This window comes from Anopheles merus, chromosome 2L, assembly GCF_017562075.2.
Source record: "Anopheles merus strain MAF chromosome 2L, AmerM5.1, whole genome shotgun sequence".
Taxonomy (NCBI): domain Eukaryota; kingdom Metazoa; phylum Arthropoda; class Insecta; order Diptera; family Culicidae; genus Anopheles; species Anopheles merus.
The window spans coordinates 50,960,581-50,978,072 of NC_054083.1; the positions used below are offsets into that span (position 1 = coordinate 50,960,581).

Consider the following 17,492-nt stretch of genomic DNA (forward strand, 5'->3'; position numbering starts at 1 on the left):
TAAATTCCAACATGGTCCTTTGTCGGCTAAACCACACTGTGTTGTGTGCAGTGATCTTCATCTTGTCGGTCGTAAATCAACTCCAATGTCGGCCCCTGCCCGATCATCCCGCAGACGGCGATGCGGAGGCCAAAATCCAAGCTGACCGTGAGCTGCTCAATACAGTGACCTACGTCGGCAACAACAAGGTAAGCGTCTCGAGAACGGAGCAAACTGTGGCTACTACGATGTGTCTGAATACATTTTTACAAACGCCTTCAGGTGTACGGCCTACTCTCCAATGAGCAACCGCCGATGCGTGAAGCAAAGCTCGAGAAGGAGGACTTTGACTCAACCTTCCTCACCAAGCTGGACAACGTGCAGAAGAAGTTCGTCACCAAGGGCAATGTAAGTGGAGTGGTGTGATGTACTAAGAAGAAAATCTAACCTCAAGCTACCTTCTCCCAGGTCCCAGCGCTGGTGGATCAAACGCATCCCAAGGATTATTACGGCAATGACGTCAAGGATGAAGCCATTCGCCGCGGTTTCGTCGGAATAGTCGAACAGTTGTCCAACGTTTTCAACGCGATCGTTGAGGTAAGGAACGCTAGATTCTTCTAAAAATGAGAAACAGGATAAAACAATCTAATTTCCCTGATGCTTTTTTCACAGAAAGTCCCCAAGGGAGCAGTCACAAACCTGAACAAGAGTGTGCTGAACCGTCTCAACCAGATCGGTGCCGTGCTGGTCGGGCTTGAGGATGCGAAAAAGAAGTAGAGCCGTGGTACGCACACCACGTGTATGGTTTCACGTTTTTAATTAATTTATTCGTTTCTGTAAATACTTAAACTTCTACCATCATGCTGTGGATGGGGAGAGTAGTAGTCGGTTTTTTTGGAATGTGGTTCTTTCCTTCTATCAATTCAATGCCCCATGACGGCAGTCGTTATACGAGAATGTGTATCCCTCCTTGACCCTTTACTTGCTTTCCTTTTCCCCCTTCGTTTGTTTTGTTCTTGTGAAAGGTAGTTTTGGTAGTTTTGGTAGTCGGCAGTAGCGCGGAATGACGGTGGCCAAGGATAGAGCCGCTTAAAACTAAACTCGGAGTGTATAAATAAAACTGTGCAGTATTTCTACGTTCTACGTACTACAAGTCACCATCCTAAACCATCCGTTCTCTACGATTTGTTTCTTTTCCTTCTCTACTGTCCTCTACTAACTATAATTGGTTTCCATTTTGGTCGCCTATCTCTTCTACTTCAGCATTTTTTGTTCGTCCATTTTCGTGAATGTTTGTTTAGTGAGTTTACTTTCGTCGTCGTCTGTATTTTCTTTGTTTTTGGCACAATCATTTCACATATACACACACACACAGAGCAACTCCAGCGTGTATATGCGTCAAGGATCACACGTGCATCCTTCATCTTCCACGTGCACGCACGTACACATTCACAACCACATGTTGTCAATGTCCCTCTCTCGCTCTGTCTCTCTCTCTCTCCCGCCAGGGACCACCAGCGTGAGTATTGTTGTTTTTATAGTCGAGTGTGATGCGATTTTGTTTAAATAAAAAAAAAAAGCTACTGAAGCTAGGTTCGACACGTGGTACACCGAAACCCACCCTCAGCCATACAGTCAGTCGTCCATGTAGGTCGCGCTGGTGCCATTGCGGTTGAGCGTCGTATCAACGGTGGGTGAGTAGGATTTGTACGTTTTGGAGGAACGTTTGTGTTTGACGGTGCAGAACAGCAGCATGGATGATATGAGTCCAAATAGCTGGTGAATGATAAAAAAGCGGAAAATGAGCATACGATCGAAGTTTGCCAAGAAATAAGTTTGCCATCCCTACCTGAAGGAAGCCTATCACCAGTACAACCGTTCCCACTATATGAAGCCGCTGTACGAACCACATCTGAAGAATCTGACCACAGCTCTTATCCCACAGCAGGGCCGGATTGCCAGCTCTAAAAACAGATAGGAAAACATTACTTGATCATCTCTTGGAGGCCATTCCGCACCGCCATTCCGACATACTTCCGACAGTCAACGTTCGCTAGCTCATCGCCGGAACCCTCCGAAAACAGGGAGTTGTACTGGGAACGGCAGCAGGACTGCGGTACCCATCGCTCGCCCGGCCACGCACTGATGTCGTACCAATCTTCGTACGACGAAACACCACAGCATTGTAGCTGAAGTGAGAAGAAGAAGACCATTGAAGAATACATTTGATCCCAAGGAATTGGAGACCGCCCTTTGCACAAACTTACATCCACCTGAAGATTGTCCCAAATCGATGCAACCGACGGTGTGAGGAATCCGCCCCGATCCGACACATTGTAGTGCTTCTCGATGCCATACTTCAGCTCCTGGGTTAGCATGCGGCCAATGCCTCCGCGGAACACAAACGCCAGCGAACCCAGCAGGAACTCACTGAGGAACAGTAGCACCACCAGCGTAAAGTACTGCAACAAATTAGCAGGAGAGAGATCAATCTTCTAATTTATTCTCTTTTTTAAGGGTCTAACTACTTACAATCACCAGGAAGCATCGTGACTGGAACCAGGAACCGCAGCAACCGAAGAACGCGATCACGAAGCTGATCACACCGACCGTTATGAACATACAGTCCGCACTCAGCACGGCATGGTCCGGCAGCAGCGTGGCATACCCGGGGAAGGCAAAGTGGAGCCAAACGCCTATCGCCAGGAATCCGCTACCACAGAGCTGTGTTCGGAAAAATATCGGAAATATCGATTAATTATTATGAAACACAAGAATTAATGCTGCACGTACCCATATGAGAATGTTGAAGGAACAAAAGGTCCGCCTTATGCACGTGTACCCCGTACTGCCCATCGTTCTGTAAAAGCAATGATGAAAGTAATGGTTAAAAGGGAAATGTTAAAAGCATTCTGTGTTCATCCACCACCACCAGCACCTTCCCAGAATTCTAGAACAAAGCTCATTTACACACATTCTCGTGCACCAATGGGAGGATGTTGTCCAATAAATCACAATTCAAAACGTGGAACATTTCGCGTCCCAACCGCGAGAGATTGGGAGAGCAAAATTATTTACTTTAATCAGACCCCATCCCGCTGTGTGTGTGTGTGGTGTACAACATTTGATTTCCCCAAACTATTTCACCGTGAACAGCCCTTGACTGTCAACTGAAGTGCTTCCTCGACAATGAGAGCGAAGGGTTTTTTGTTGCTACTGCTGTTGTGTGTAGCGGATGTGTTCATTATGTTCCGTCATTTGCATACCGACGATACCGATGATGAGCCGCAGACACTGGGGGAGAGAAGAGGGAAAAGGGGTGGTACAGGTAGCAGAAAGCAACCGACCCCATGGGAAGTCACACAAAGTCGCTACAAAACGGATACAAAAAGGTTTTAAAACGCTTTTTTCTCTCCATCCACCTCCGATGGGGCGAGCTGCACTCTCCTGTGGGACCCTTTTGAAAGCTTTTTTCTTTCATTCTTTCTTTCTTCTTTTACAAAAGCAAACAAAGACGGCGCACAACACCAAACGAACGCAATTGTCAAGCTTGTCTCTCTCTGCCCCTCTCTCTCTGTCTCTTGTAAAGGCAGCGCAAAGCCCAAGTCCCAACTTATGAGTTATGATGCTTTCGCTCAGCAACAATGGGCGGCTCAACATTAGCGCCCAATTATGCAGCTACCCGCCGTCTGGGTAGGCTGGGTGTAGGCTTAAATAAAAAGGGCCAATATCGGCCCGCAGGCTTTGTTGGCTGTGTGTATAAAATATCATCATCTCGGGGGCTTAACAGTTCGACTTATGTTAAAACGCGCTTCCGTTTTGAATATTGATTTTTGTTATGAAGGGGGGGACTAAGGGGAAGCTGCTGCTGCCCCTCTTTTTTATGATAATTGTTATTGATACCCTACCCTCCCAGCGGCTCGGTTCTCCCGGCTAAACGGTACCCCGGCGGTTACCGAAAGCTGATTAGAGAGATTCGATACATTAGTTTAATTAATTGTGAAAGGTTTATTTTAATCTGCCCATTTTAATTCATTTCCGGTGTTGCACACACTAGTGTTGCTTGTATGAAGTGCTGAATGAAGAGAGAAAAAGTTTCAGAGCCTGCTTTTGCGCTCCTTTGGAGATTAGATTTGAACGCACGGCAGTCATTGTGCATGGCATCCACTCTATCGATGTTACTATTCGACCAAACACATCACCTTCCAACTAATACTCATACCGTACAACACACCAGGCAATGGAATGTTAATAACATGTTATCATCAAACACTCACAGCTCTATCTATAGCTCGCGATCGTGCTTCAGCATACTTTTGATGAAAATTTAAATCAACACATTGCTCCACCGATCGACACTGCCGTATAATTATTTCACTCATTTTATTCTTCTGTCCATACAATCCGAACCCGATCTTCGATTAAATACCTTTTCTCATTCAGTTACTTGCAGCAACAACAAACCACCACCATCCTTTACCACTAATTGCTTCACTGCGTCAAATTCAACTGTACCGCTCCTCTCTCCTTTCTCCCTTTCACTACACAACAGTGGCCTTCTTCCAACTGAGCGAAGCCAACTGGGCGCATTTCTTCACCCAAACACACGTTGGTCGGTAAGCAGCGTGCGTTCGGTGGTTGCCACCGCAACAACCACAATGCGTGCCGCATATTAGCACTCGTTTGTAATTAGTAATTAGCCGGACCCAATAGCTCCCATCGTAGGATGGATGGCGATGGGTTACCAACCCACTTCTAATTGACCGCGAACCGGGTGGTCGCCGGTTTCGGTTTCGGTTTCGGAAGGGATTTCGGATGAAAGTGAAACGAGCCTTCCCGCTGGTGTTGGTGGTGATGGTGCTGTGGTTTAGGAGTAGCAAACAAAGGTCCATCCCACACCATTTCACTTCAGAAGAGAAGGGTTAGATGGTTTGTTGGCCCTTTTTTTCTGGTATTAAAAGCTGCACTTTTCCACCAAAAGCTTAGCGCAATTATAGGGCTGCCCCACAGTGAAGGGGGGGGGAGGGGGGGTGAGAAGATCAATCTAGGAGAAATGCCCGCAACAAATTAGCGGTTATTGCAAAAGAAGAGAAATGAAAAAAAAATCAACACATCACCAAATACAGCTTTATCGAATGGGGAGGGGTGGAAAAAACGGCATTAAAATGGTAATTCGCAGCGCCGTTGCGTTTGATGATATGCAATTTGTACGGAGGCTTTCAATTAGCATAATTTCAGGCGCTTTGTTCATCGGCACAGTGTGGGCTTTCGATACGTCGGGATTAATATTGACCCCGTTTCGGGGGGGAAATGAGTTTCATTTTTGCATTACGCAGAAATAATACATTTTTACACCACGGAAGCACTACAATCTCTCATCGCCTGATTGCCAGCAAAGGAACGGAACGAATCCATTAGGGGACATTCTGTTCTACATCGCACCTTCGGCAGAAGTTTCCCACGGCTGGAAATGATGTGGAGCAATCTAGTAACCCTCGCAATGCTTTCCGTGCATGAATAAAACATTCTCGATTAATGCTGGACCAACAACGACAGCTCGGCACACTTGGATGAAAGAATATTATGCAGGAAATGATCGTCTCTAAGCTCGACCGTGTTTTACATAATGTTGATCATGCGTGAGCATCATCCAAAACCAAAACTCAAACACGAACCAGCACGCAAGAAGTACTGATGACCTTAAGCCAACAGGTAACAGGTAACGTTTAAAGAATTTAAAATATTTGCCGTTGTTCCCGTTCTGGCGGGTTCTCTTAAATGGGTATGACTGGCTGAAAAGTCATTTACATTTTTTGGCAAGCAAGCTGTTGATGCTCCTCATCAGCGCTAAAAACGGTACAGCTCCGCAATTACAAGCAAGTAAATGCCGTATAACGTGCGAATGTCTTCAACTGGACAGCTTGTATCACGACACCAAAAGAAGCCATTTCATTTCCACGCAGAGCGGCCGAGTGGCAACACCAGTTCACACAATTAAACTACCCCTTTCTTCCATGTTTTCCCCCCAAAAACCAGGTACAGTTACAGTGTGTGTTTGTGTGTGTGCGTACCGGCCTCAGTTCGGTCAAAGGCCCGGACACAAGAACCCCGTTGGAAAGCTCCACCATCCGTAGCGAATGATCGTCAAGAAATGTACGTTCGTCGGAACGAACCGCGCGCGCTCGCGCGCCGTTGACCGATGTCTTGGCATCTAGAAGCCGAACAAGACAAAGACCCCATGTGTAGATAATCTACTTTATCACGCGCGCTCGTGCAATTGCGTGACCGTGGGTGGTGCTGAGCGGTGGTGGACCGAAAGGAAGTGGAAAGGCACCAATTTTGGGACACCCAACGGTTTGGGACACGCCGTTTTTTTTTTCGTACAGACGAATGGAGGAGGAATGGATCTTACGGAAGGCCAAAATGGAAGATTGATTGATCAACGAAGGCCGAAGCGGGAATGGAAAGGCGAACAGAACCGGGTCTTGTGGGACGTCCAGTAGTAGTTTGATGACTTGCTGCTAGATGGACCGTTTTGATCTGAACGGAAGGAGGGTAATTAATTTCACAAGCTTGTTTTTATGATTAATTCTATAGTGATGTTGCAAAAAGCATTTCATTTTAAGGACGCAATCTAGAGAATGTTTTGTAGAATTACCACTACCATCAAAATCATTCGTTGTCTGATTCATTCATACGGATTTATGGACCATTTTCCAACTCTAATTGAAGGGTGTTTAGTGCGGCACAGAATCTGCATTATGTCATCACGTCCGAGCGCTCTCCATCGGTCAGAGAGCTAAGAATGGGTCATCTCGTGTTGTAATGGAACCAACACCGACGGCTCGGCCGTGTCCGGTCACACCATGTTGCACCGTTTGCATGGATATATGTGTGTGTGCTAGTTAGTTAGTGAGTGGCCCTTTTTGCTTTGGCAATAACCATAAATTCCTACGACGGAAATGCACATTTGCACTCGTTGTAGCGTGTAGTACACATACACACTGACCTGACCCATATGCCAATGGCCTTGTGCACGGGCACCACACTGTCGGTTACTACTTTAGGTAGAAACCGCCCAAAAATTATATGTTTCCAATGATTACTTTCGGAAGAGAGCGCAAAACCCCTCCAACATTTAAAACTCGTTAATAACAATTCCGACGATCGCTTCTGTCACTAACTTCCCCGTAACCGTAACGCGTGCCAGTTACATCTGCCCACACAAACACACACACACACACCCTCGTACAAGACAAACATTTCTCCTGACACAGTTTCCGCTTACTTGTATCGTATTCCGCTACCGTTTTACCAACTGGAAACTGGCCACAATTACCGGTGTCGTTGATAAGACCCCATCCACACCGGTGGAGCACATTAAGAGGCCGCAGCTAACAGACAAGATGTACACAAATTAAGCCCAAGTGTGTCCAGAGCTTGCTCGAGGTAACCTTGGAGCGGTGTTGAAGCGGAGACCTGGGCCAGGTTGAGATGATCTCAATTTATAACCCCGAAAGGAATTAGTGGATGTAGAGGCTTTACTATTTTTGTTGATGATTTATATAAGTAAGAGCATCTTTGTGTGCTTGAATTGGTTGCCCTTTTATCAGTAGCACTACAGACTTTAACATCTGAATTATTAAAATAGCAAAGAGCAACGGTTTGCGGACCCCAAGCAATGGACGAGCATTCCGTTTTATCTACTTTTCACCTACAGGCGACCGCGTCCATCATCGTTAAATGTCATAGTGGAGCATCTTAGCTCTACACAACCGAACACCCACACACCCACCCACCGACTGAAAAGAACCGGGTGGAAAAGGTTCCGAGTAAGATGGTCATGTTTGTTCCGCATTTTTCTTTCCTCTCTCCAGCAGACGACCCCGGCAAGCAAATACGAGCTACGAGCAATGAGGATTATAGCTCAACAATGGAGTAAAAAGACAAACATTCCTTCTTTGCTTTCTTCCCCGTTTCCTATGCTCCTCCTCCTTCTTCTTCACTTCCTCCACGATTGATATTTCCCCCGTGTGCAAAGCCATATTAGACGCAAAGTCTCCATTACACACACTCACCTGAGAACGAGGTACAAAGAAATGCCCGGCACGGGATGCGCGCAATGACCGGTAAAGCCAAACACGAACACACAGACACACCAAAGAAGAAGCAGCGAACCAACTAGCAAACCACAAATGGGCAAATGTGCTGGCCCGTTTGGCCTCTTTTCCGGCGTCGCCCCCCAGCCACAGGTCTCTCCGTTTTTGCCGCCAGAACCTCGGGATCGATCAGGCGGGCAGCGAAAGGTTTTCGGTTTCAGTCGGGTGGGGTGAGGGCGCAAAAAGGGCTTCAGTTCACGACAGTTGGACAGTTGATCCAGTTCTCACCTTTTACGATTTGGGTCAGCTAGATCGTTCGTTCGGGGCGCTTCTTCCGAGGCGCTTGAGAAACAACTCCACGGTCCGAGATTCTGTGGCTGTGATAACATTAAATTCGTACTTTACGTTCAGCAGAGGGTTGGAATGAAAAGACAATAAAATGTAATAAAACCCAGACTCACCGATTCCGGGATCTCTAAGCCCGAGGAGGTTCACCAATATTTTCGGACCAACCCGGGTGAAGGGAAGCGAAAGGGCTTCTATCTTCAACTAGTATGTCCAGTAGCCCTCTTCCCATGGATGCATTAGCATGGGAGTTTAAAAAGCCATTTTCACGCCAGGGAAGCGTCTGTTGTTTTCACACACACACACACACACACACACACACACACGCACACACACACACACACACACGGGAAAGAAAAATCAACACAGCTCGGACAACGTTCGGACAACACACAGCCCGTGTAGCATGGGAAAACATTTCCACTGGCCTGGCATGTTGGTTTTTAGAAAGAGCACAAACAACGACAGCGACAGAACACGAGCGTGACGAGAAAATTAAACGTAATCATCTGTACTGCCACCCCTTCAACTTCTACGCACACTACGCACCGTTGTCAGGGTAACGATGCAATCCAGGTCAAAGCGCACCTGTACTGTCCTAACAGAGCGCCAACGCTTAGGCGGTGGTCTCTACATGCGACCATCAAATTCAAATTGAATACTTTTATAGACCGTTTGCGCTCTAATCTCTCTGATGACCGTACCGTACATAAAAAACGACGCAACCTTAGCTCGATTAACTCATAAATTAATACTTTCCCAGCGGCTTTAGCGGGATGGGAAATCTGCGGTCATAAAAGGAAGCATCCCATTTCAATAAACGAAACAAAAATGTGCCAATGTGAAGTGGATGTGTGAAGCGTGTTGGTGCCGTAAGACACACAACTCCCTCTAAGGTTGGGGAATTTTATAACATCAATTTCAGTGGCAGGAATTTACACCACCTCGAGAGTGGAGGAGCATGGGAACAATCGCTGCTCGACACGTTCTTTCACTTCAGTGGGAATTCTTTTCACCACCGTGCGCGATTATGATGTCTTCAAACCCTCGACTTCGGCTGCTTTTCGTTCCGCAAGTGCACATAAATAAATAAATGCTTCAACCGACAATGCACCGGCAACGACAAACGACGCACAACCGGAGGCGCAACGGATGCGTAATTCTTGCGCGCATGTTTTCCACTTGCGCTCATCTCAGCGAATCGATCGTGTGTCTGCGTTGTAAAGCGTGGCACCGTAGTACGTAATCGTTTGTTTTTAGGTTTTTACTTTCCACGCAACGGTTGAAGGGATTTTTTTGTGTTTTCCCTCACTCACTCACTCGCTCTCTTTTCGTGTGTATGGGAAGCACATTTTCGCACGATGCCATGTTTCCCTCCATCCGAAAGTGATAGTAGAATATGGTGAAGATTCACACATTTACCCGATGATCCCGTGCATTGCTTCTCCCGAGGAGATGCGTGTTGATCGTGTTGACGTAAACGATCATCTTCTTCTTTCTTTTTTTGGGGGGAATGAAAGTAAAAATCAGGCCACCCCAAATCGCTGTGAGACGAGCGAGTCCGAGACCGAGTAAAAAAAGAGTAATGAGTTCTCATTTCACACCACCATTTCGGGATTACGCAAGAAAACTTATCTTCCCCGCCCCGCTCATGAAAGTCAAACATGGGCCCCACACAGTAAATGTGGCAGAAAAATTGCGTGCCAAATTGTCATTAATAATTTGCCCACTTTCATCCAGCCTGGGCAACCACCGCCAGCATTTTACATCATAATGTGAAGCCATGGCACTTGGTCATTGCAGGGGCAGATTAATTTTCTCCCCTCCAACTGACCGCCGACCGGCGTAGATCAAGCGACCGATGATGGCTATTAATAATTTCCAACGCTTTGGCGCCATGAAAAACGGGCAAAATGGTTCCCACATCAGCACGTTCCCTTTCGCGCATACCCTGCATCATCGATGCTTTGATTAATTTTCAATGAATCAGTGCCTTTCTTGCCCTTTCTTTTCAAGCCTTTCCAGCATAAACCCTATGTGCAGTAGAATTAAGTTTTTCCTCTACCCTTGCGTTTAGGTTTTCATTAGTTTAGTTAGTTAAAGTTGGCAGCAACTGCATTGCGCAATCGCAGTTTGCGCTTTCGACACGAGCAACGGGATTTTTTCGGGGGTGATACATTTGGCATGTATTTGATGTTTGATTTCATTGTGCCAGCCCACAGCTGAATGTCCAAAATCAGCCACAACATAATGCGCCGTTGCGCAAGTAACGCCGTTCCGATGCGGAAATTAATCATCGATGAGCATTTATTGCTCCCGCCTTTTGCGTAAACAATCGATACACGAGCGAGAGCGAAAGAGAGGTGGAAGCGTGGCATGGCTTTTGCAGTGTATTGTTTTTTTGGTCAGCATTTGATGCCCACCTTTCATTAAAACGACTTGCTGAGAGCGGAAGTACCTTTCCAGCAATATAAACGGCAAGCCAACCTTTTACATTTAAAGGTGTAGAAGCATGACCGCGCATCACGATCGACACTGTTTGATTGTGTCTAACACGCTGTGCAGGCGGCGGCGGGTCGGGTGTGACCTAAATTGTGTCCGGCCATTGCATTCCACTAACTCTTTCCCTTTCTCTCTGCTGGACGACCCATCTGCTTCCGATCTTGCGAGAGGGCCAATTTCCGCAACATTAACACCCACCGCGTGACTGCAACAGATGAAGCAGCACGTTAGAAGGGCAGACGAATGCCACCCTCCATGTACAGAGCTCCATCATTCGCACCATTTCATCCCATTTTCACACGATTGGTAACCTTTTCTTCTTTCATGTAACGTTGGTTGTGCTTTTGTATAAATAGGAATAGGAAATAACAACTCTGCAGTAACCCATTCTCAATTCACCTCTTATTGGCTTATAATTACATCCCCCGTGTACTGCTCTGTTAGTGACATTGATAAAGGCGGGAGACACATTTACGTATGTCCGTCCAGCTTACAGATCGAATCTCTATCGGGGAAGTGACCAATTACAATTAAACCAGTAATGTCCACTTATCTTATGTGTTACTTGTACTAATGGTTATATTCATGATTAAATAATGAGCAACAATCACACATACATAAAGAAAAAAGACCCCATTAAAACCTCTTGCCGTAGAGCGCAGCCGCAGCCCCTGCCAAAACTAAAAAACGCATTACAAAATCTCTCTGATGAATTATTGCAACACACAAAACAGTCTGTCGATCACGTTTCGTTTCTTTTTAATCACACTCACTTCTACTGCCCACACCACCAAATCTCTTTCTCCCCCCTCCCTCCCCCCCCACCTATAAGCCAAATGCTAACGCGAATTAAAAGCAAACACAAAGGGCGGCACGTCCATCCATCCAGACTTTACTTACTGATGACGATTACTTCTATCGTTTATTTGTTGTTGTTATACACCAACACACACACACACAGCGAAACAAAACGCATGCACACACTCGCCCGAAATGCTCGCCTGCTAGATCAACCAGCAAGAGCAAAGGGCAAGCACAACAACAACAACAACAACAACTGTGCTGTGCTGCTAACCGTTTGTCCAGCACTGTACACACGCCGATCGCGTTCTATACCGCGCAAACGCACGATTTCGGCGCGCACGGCATATTTCACCATCGTCACGACGCGGGACCGACCTTCCCTGCCCTGGGACGCTGCAGCTGGCCCCAAACATCTATATTTCTGGCCCGCTGGCAGACGCGAAAACCTCAATGAGGCGACAATTACCATAATAATTCAGAACAATTTACTCGAATCAATCCATTCGCGCGAATGCGCGCAAAGCCAGAACGAACGCGCGCTCGCGCCCGCCGCAACAGCAGCAGCAACATGAACACGACGGCGACGCCGACTGGGATGTGTTTTTTTTTGCGCTGGATCTGGAACCTTAGAAAAATACAATGAAGTAACAGATTCGCAGCCTCCTCCTGCCTGATCTCGCCGCTGCGCATTCGCGATCGTTCTTGCTCTGGGTGTGCGCTTGCCCGACGACAAACAGGCTTTTGTATTCTGTTCTTTTATTTATGATGATCACACACCATCCAGGCAGGTATGATTTGGTGTGATAACCGTGCATTACCATAATCCTCTACCCTTCCCCCGGCTGAGTGTAGGACGGATGGAACCAATTTCATGCTGCGCGACGAAGCTGCAGTTTTACAGTACAGATGGAGCCAAAGTGGCAGCAGCAACAACGAAAAAACACTCATTCACACGAAACAGCGGCACGATCCGGTGTGCTTTGCTTATCATGGGGTCCCCCCGCGCTCTCGAACATGGGTCTCAGGGTCAATCTGACCCTTAGCATTAGCGGCATCACCGGGGAGTGCACGTGTGTGTGTGTGTGTGTGTTTGTGTTTGTAATCTATTGCAACAGGGAAGAAGTGGATTATGCAAAAAAAAACACACACACAGAATCCATAACATCCCATCAACGGTAACCCACGAATAAAAAAACAACCCATTTGGCTGATGATATGCGGGCAACCTTCTTTTTTTGGGGGGGGGGGGGGGAGAGAGATGCCCCAACCGCTGTCGTTTTGTGTGGTTACGGCGATAGGAAATAGTTCGTTTAGCAGAATATATTGGCAATAAAAAATCTCGCACACAAACTGAAGGGGGAACCTTGCTGAAGGGGAATAGCGGTTTGATAGTCACAGACAGACAGGAAAGAGAATAAAACTCGGATCAGATTTTTATGGTCGTTTTTTTTTTTTTTTTGTTGAGGAAGATAGCGTGTGAGATGAGCAAACGATTTTATCGTTCGTGGAATTTGGGATGCTTTAGTTTGATTACTTATAGCGCAAATTGTTCTTTTTAGGGAATTGAAAGGTACAAAAAAATGCACATTTGTTAGATTGATTCAGTTCTATAGAAAGCAAAAATCACGTTGGTGCCGTGACCAGGATCCAAGAAGCTTATTTCGCGATAAATCGTTACAGTTTTCAGGGGTTTTCACGCATTTTTCATTGAATCAATCAGCCAGTGAACCAAATTCGATCAAAGAAGAACGATCATTGTGGTTGTCTAGGTAAAATTCTTTGTTTTTACTCAATTTTTAACAGAACATGGATCAGTAATGCGTGCAATATTGCAACATGATCTTGAAAGATCAAAAGAAGTCACCATTTTATGCCATTTTTGACGATCGCTTTGGAGATCAAGTTTGAGGTACTGGCTCTATTGAGCTAAATCTCGCCTACTTTGTATCCCAACGGCTGTTTTTGAAGTCTCCATGGAGACTCACTCCCACTCCGCACAGCACAAGCTTTATTATCAAGATGTGCTTCTAATTTTGCAATCAAAAACAATCAAACTAATGATCAACGGTCAACTCTCTCTCACTCTCTGCAACCCAACAACCCCACATACACGCACACAAACCATGTTAAAGAGCACAAGCACAGTATACAGAAAAGTGTTGGCGCTTTGGGAGTGAAATAAAAGCATCGGAATGGGGGGGAAAACGACCCTATCAGCTGGGCGGTAGAGTATCGGAAGTTTTATCTACCAACAAACCCTGTTGTACACTGTAGCTGTGTTTGCGATGAGTAGGAAATGAATTTTCTCCGAAATATTCTTGCTTGCTTATCCGTTTCTTTTTTTTTTCATATGTTTTCCCATGATAAACATTCCAACGAGCGGTACAATAGTGTAGCTTATCGGTGATATTTGTTCTATCGTACGTGTTTGATCGTTGTCGCTGACTCACCGCACATAACGCCGACCCGTACTATTTGCCCCGTTCGTGTTGACTTGCATGTTTGCTGCATGTTGTAGCGGGTGTTGATTTGATTGATTTCTCGCTCAAATGTTACAACCAACCAAACGGTTGTGTTTGTAAGCTGTTTCCGCAACGTGCAAAGAATTCGGCAGCCAAAACAACCAACACATCGCATTGCGCCTATGTTCATGATCACGGGGCAGAAGCGTCACCGCGGGTGATTTATGAGCGGCATATATTCGCTTACTTTCACCCTTTTGGTTTGTGTGTGTGTGTGTGTGTTTTATGAAATCATCCATTTTTATCTCTGCTGTGATACAACCGGAACCGATAAAAAGGGGTGGAAACTCAATCTCCCAGTGCGATCTTGTGTGTGTGTGTGTGTGTGTGTGTGTGTGTGTGTGTATGAAAGAGCATGATCAACTGATATCGCAGCACTACACTGCCAAACGCCAATCTCTTCACGCCGTTTGTCACCGCCAAATGGTCGCACATTCAAATGGTGGAAACGGTTCGTTATCGACCATTTATATTCTGCAAAGAAAGCGAAAACAAATGAGCGGCACACAACCGTCACAAATACCCTTGTTGTTGGGTTGGCTTTCTTCAGTGCGCCATTGCCGGGGCTTTCCTTTTGCTTTTCGAGGTGCGTTTTTGTCAGTACCGTGGCAAGGTGTCGCCCGCCGGCCAGCCACCACACACACACACACACAAAGGCAGCCAAAATAAACAAACAAAACGCACAAAAAGCACCCGCATCATTCAGCACCGGTAGCGTCTTTTGTTAAGTGTATGTGTCGGTGTGCCTCTTAAGTCGCTAGATTTGCATAAAAACGTCGGAAGGAAAAGGCACACACGGCAATGGTCATTATTATTTCACTCCAACATACGAACCAAAACTGCTATTTTCTCTTTCCGTCTTCCGAGTTTTAGCTGGGCAGCTTTTTTGAGGAAGGAAGTGAGAAAGGCCCCGCAAATGGGGCAATCATCAAGAGTGGTGCACAATAACAAACTGCTTCAAAATGATGATGCTGGCCTGCGCCTCTGAATTCAGCATTGCGGAAATAACGAAAGTGAAGTGAAAGAAATAATGGCAGAAAAGACAAACAGCACAACAAGACTGCATGAGACAAATACAGATTGATCCATCATTTAAAACACTCCACTAAAACGCTGGGAAGTAAGAGAAAAATAGGGAAATTGATTTTGAAGCGATCGATGCTGTGACTGTTATAATGGTTTCTGTCGCCGTGTTTGGAGTTACTTGCCGCGCCTAAGGGATGGCTTTACAGCGTTTACCCATGTTTGGTGCTACTCCAAAAACTCCCTTCTTTTTCGAGGGGGATGATATCATTTTGGTAATGAGAAACCATCAACGCTGGATGTTAATTGCTTGATGTTTGAGGTGTGTTTGTGGCAAAGAAGGGACCGTGAAACGGATGACTTCAAGCTTTTGAGCTTTTGAGGCTCAATCAAACGTGAGCATTGGTGTGCGTTCTTTTACCCCTTAATATGAGTCATGGTTGTAGATTGAGATCTTAGATACAGGGTTATCCAGATGTTCTCATAGCTGTGGGACACTTTATTGACTCCCTCTTACGTGAATTGAACTTAAGGTAATGGGAATTAAACTCCGTAGCAACCTTGTTTGCCAAATCCAATAGGAATCCAAGGAGTCTGTTTAAAACAGAATACCATAGAGTCCAATATGGATCATATGAAGTACACTTCCTATCAGAAAAAGTCAAGGAAGTGTCCCACAACTATCAGAACCCCTGGAAAACCCTTGAAATGCATGCCAAAAAAGTTCAAAATTTCATTTAAAATTCTATTTTGCTTCCCGCATGCGACGCAATTTCCATTCAATGTTTGTGTGTCTTCACTTACCACTCCAAGGGTATGCTGGTTGGACACAGTGGTTAGCTGAGGTTAGACACGGAGAACCCCCTCGAAAAGTGCGAATGACAAAAGCCAATTGCACCCAGGCTGGAATTGTCCGCCACCCGGATCGCACAAACACACAATCCGAATGCCGACAACTGGCACTGACTCTCCGTCGCCACAAGCAGCTATTCAAACTGACACGGACACACCTCTTCTAACACCTCTAACACACATGCACCTGTGTACGAGTATGAACAGAATGGAACAGAATGAGAGAGAGAGAGAGAGAAACATAGAATGCATCCAGGAAACCATTAGACATGCAAACGGGCGGCTTAAAAACTAGCAGTCCAGCTAGTAGCTGCGGCTGAATCACTTTTAATCGATACACACACCGTCACCGTACACCCTTTCCACGCCTTTTGCATACACAACGATCGTACAGTGATGATCGAACCCGGCGCATTCACACACTAATGTCACGCTGCTGCTGCTGCCGTTGCCTTTTTGCGCATTTAATAATTAGTGTGCTTGTGCGTGGTGGTTTGAATTTTGCTTCTCGATTTTCACACACTCTTGGTGTACAACACAAACTGCACGTGCATTCAAAACACCAAAACCGTTAGGCAAATGGTGGCCAGCGCACTCCCGGAACTACACGCAAATCCTTTCTATTCTGTACGCAAACACCAAACCGGCAACCGGTCGTCGTTTTGCTGTAGCATCAAAAACTACCAGCAGCAAGCAACTTAAATTCATCTCTCACCGGGCCTACGCCTAATTGTGATTCCTGGTCACGTACTTGCCCCTACACGTACAATCCGTCCCACACACACACAGACACACACACACCGCCGTCACCGTCACAAAATAGGTTGGGATTGTTTTGGGACACTTTTATTTTGCTTTTGATTTGTGCACGCTTTCTTGCTCACCTTAGGGGGGAAAAACCAAAACGGCCAAACACGGAAGGGCAGACCAAACCAAGCTCGTGTAAACGAGGCACAAACACGCGCGCGTACACACAGAGACACGGACACGAACACACACCGAACGAGTCTCACGCGGTACGAAGCACGCGCATGCTTCCACGGGAACGGTTCGACGTGAAATGCGCCAGTGAATCGGTGATCTTGCCGAGACGGCTGGTTGTGCCGCCAAGAGGTTGCTTCGCTGCGGTGTCCGGATGATCGTCGGATTTATCCGTTCATTCATTCGTACGTTCATCGTCTCTAATAGTGTTCATTTGAAGTGAACGGCGGCGTAAGTGTGATATTCTCAGTATTGGAGATCGTTGGAATCGTTTTTAATAAAACTAAATTACTGAGTAGTTATTTAAAAAGAAGTTGACATAAAAATTGAATAGAAATTATAAAGAGAAACTGTTGCATTGCAAAGAAATGTGTAAATGTATACA

The 17,492-nt window shown here is 46.0% G+C and overlaps 2 protein-coding genes across 5 annotated transcripts; one reads left to right on the plus strand and one right to left on the minus strand.

Annotated features, from left to right (window-relative positions):
• Positions 1-8: 8 nt before the first annotated feature.
• Positions 9-847, plus strand: LOC121592721. Its single transcript, XM_041914444.1, has 4 exons — positions 9-188; positions 262-387; positions 448-576; positions 652-847. Exons 1-4 carry the CDS (start codon positions 12-14, stop codon positions 754-756), a joined length of 537 nt encoding a protein of 178 aa, XP_041770378.1. The 5' UTR covers positions 9-11; the 3' UTR covers positions 757-847.
• LOC121592711 (tetraspanin-9) lies at positions 780-17,205 on the minus strand. Of its 4 annotated transcripts, none has more exons than XM_041914426.1 (8): positions 17,011-17,205; positions 16,079-16,313; positions 2,773-2,839; positions 2,512-2,703; positions 2,247-2,441; positions 2,014-2,168; positions 1,829-1,943; positions 780-1,755 (listed from the first exon to the last, which is right to left on the minus strand). In XM_041914426.1, the coding sequence occupies exons 3-8, from the start codon at positions 2,833-2,835 to the stop codon at positions 1,615-1,617; spliced, it is 861 nt and encodes a 286-aa protein (XP_041770360.1). In that variant the 5' UTR covers positions 2,836-2,839; positions 16,079-16,313; positions 17,011-17,205; the 3' UTR covers positions 780-1,614. The 4 variants fall into 4 exon arrangements, with proteins under 4 accessions (XP_041770360.1, XP_041770362.1, XP_041770361.1 ...); XM_041914428.1 differs by lacking the exons at positions 16,079-16,313; positions 17,011-17,205 and adding exons at positions 8,058-8,455; positions 8,540-8,889; XM_041914427.1 differs by lacking the exon at positions 16,079-16,313.
• Between the last annotated feature and the right edge of the window lie 287 nt (positions 17,206-17,492).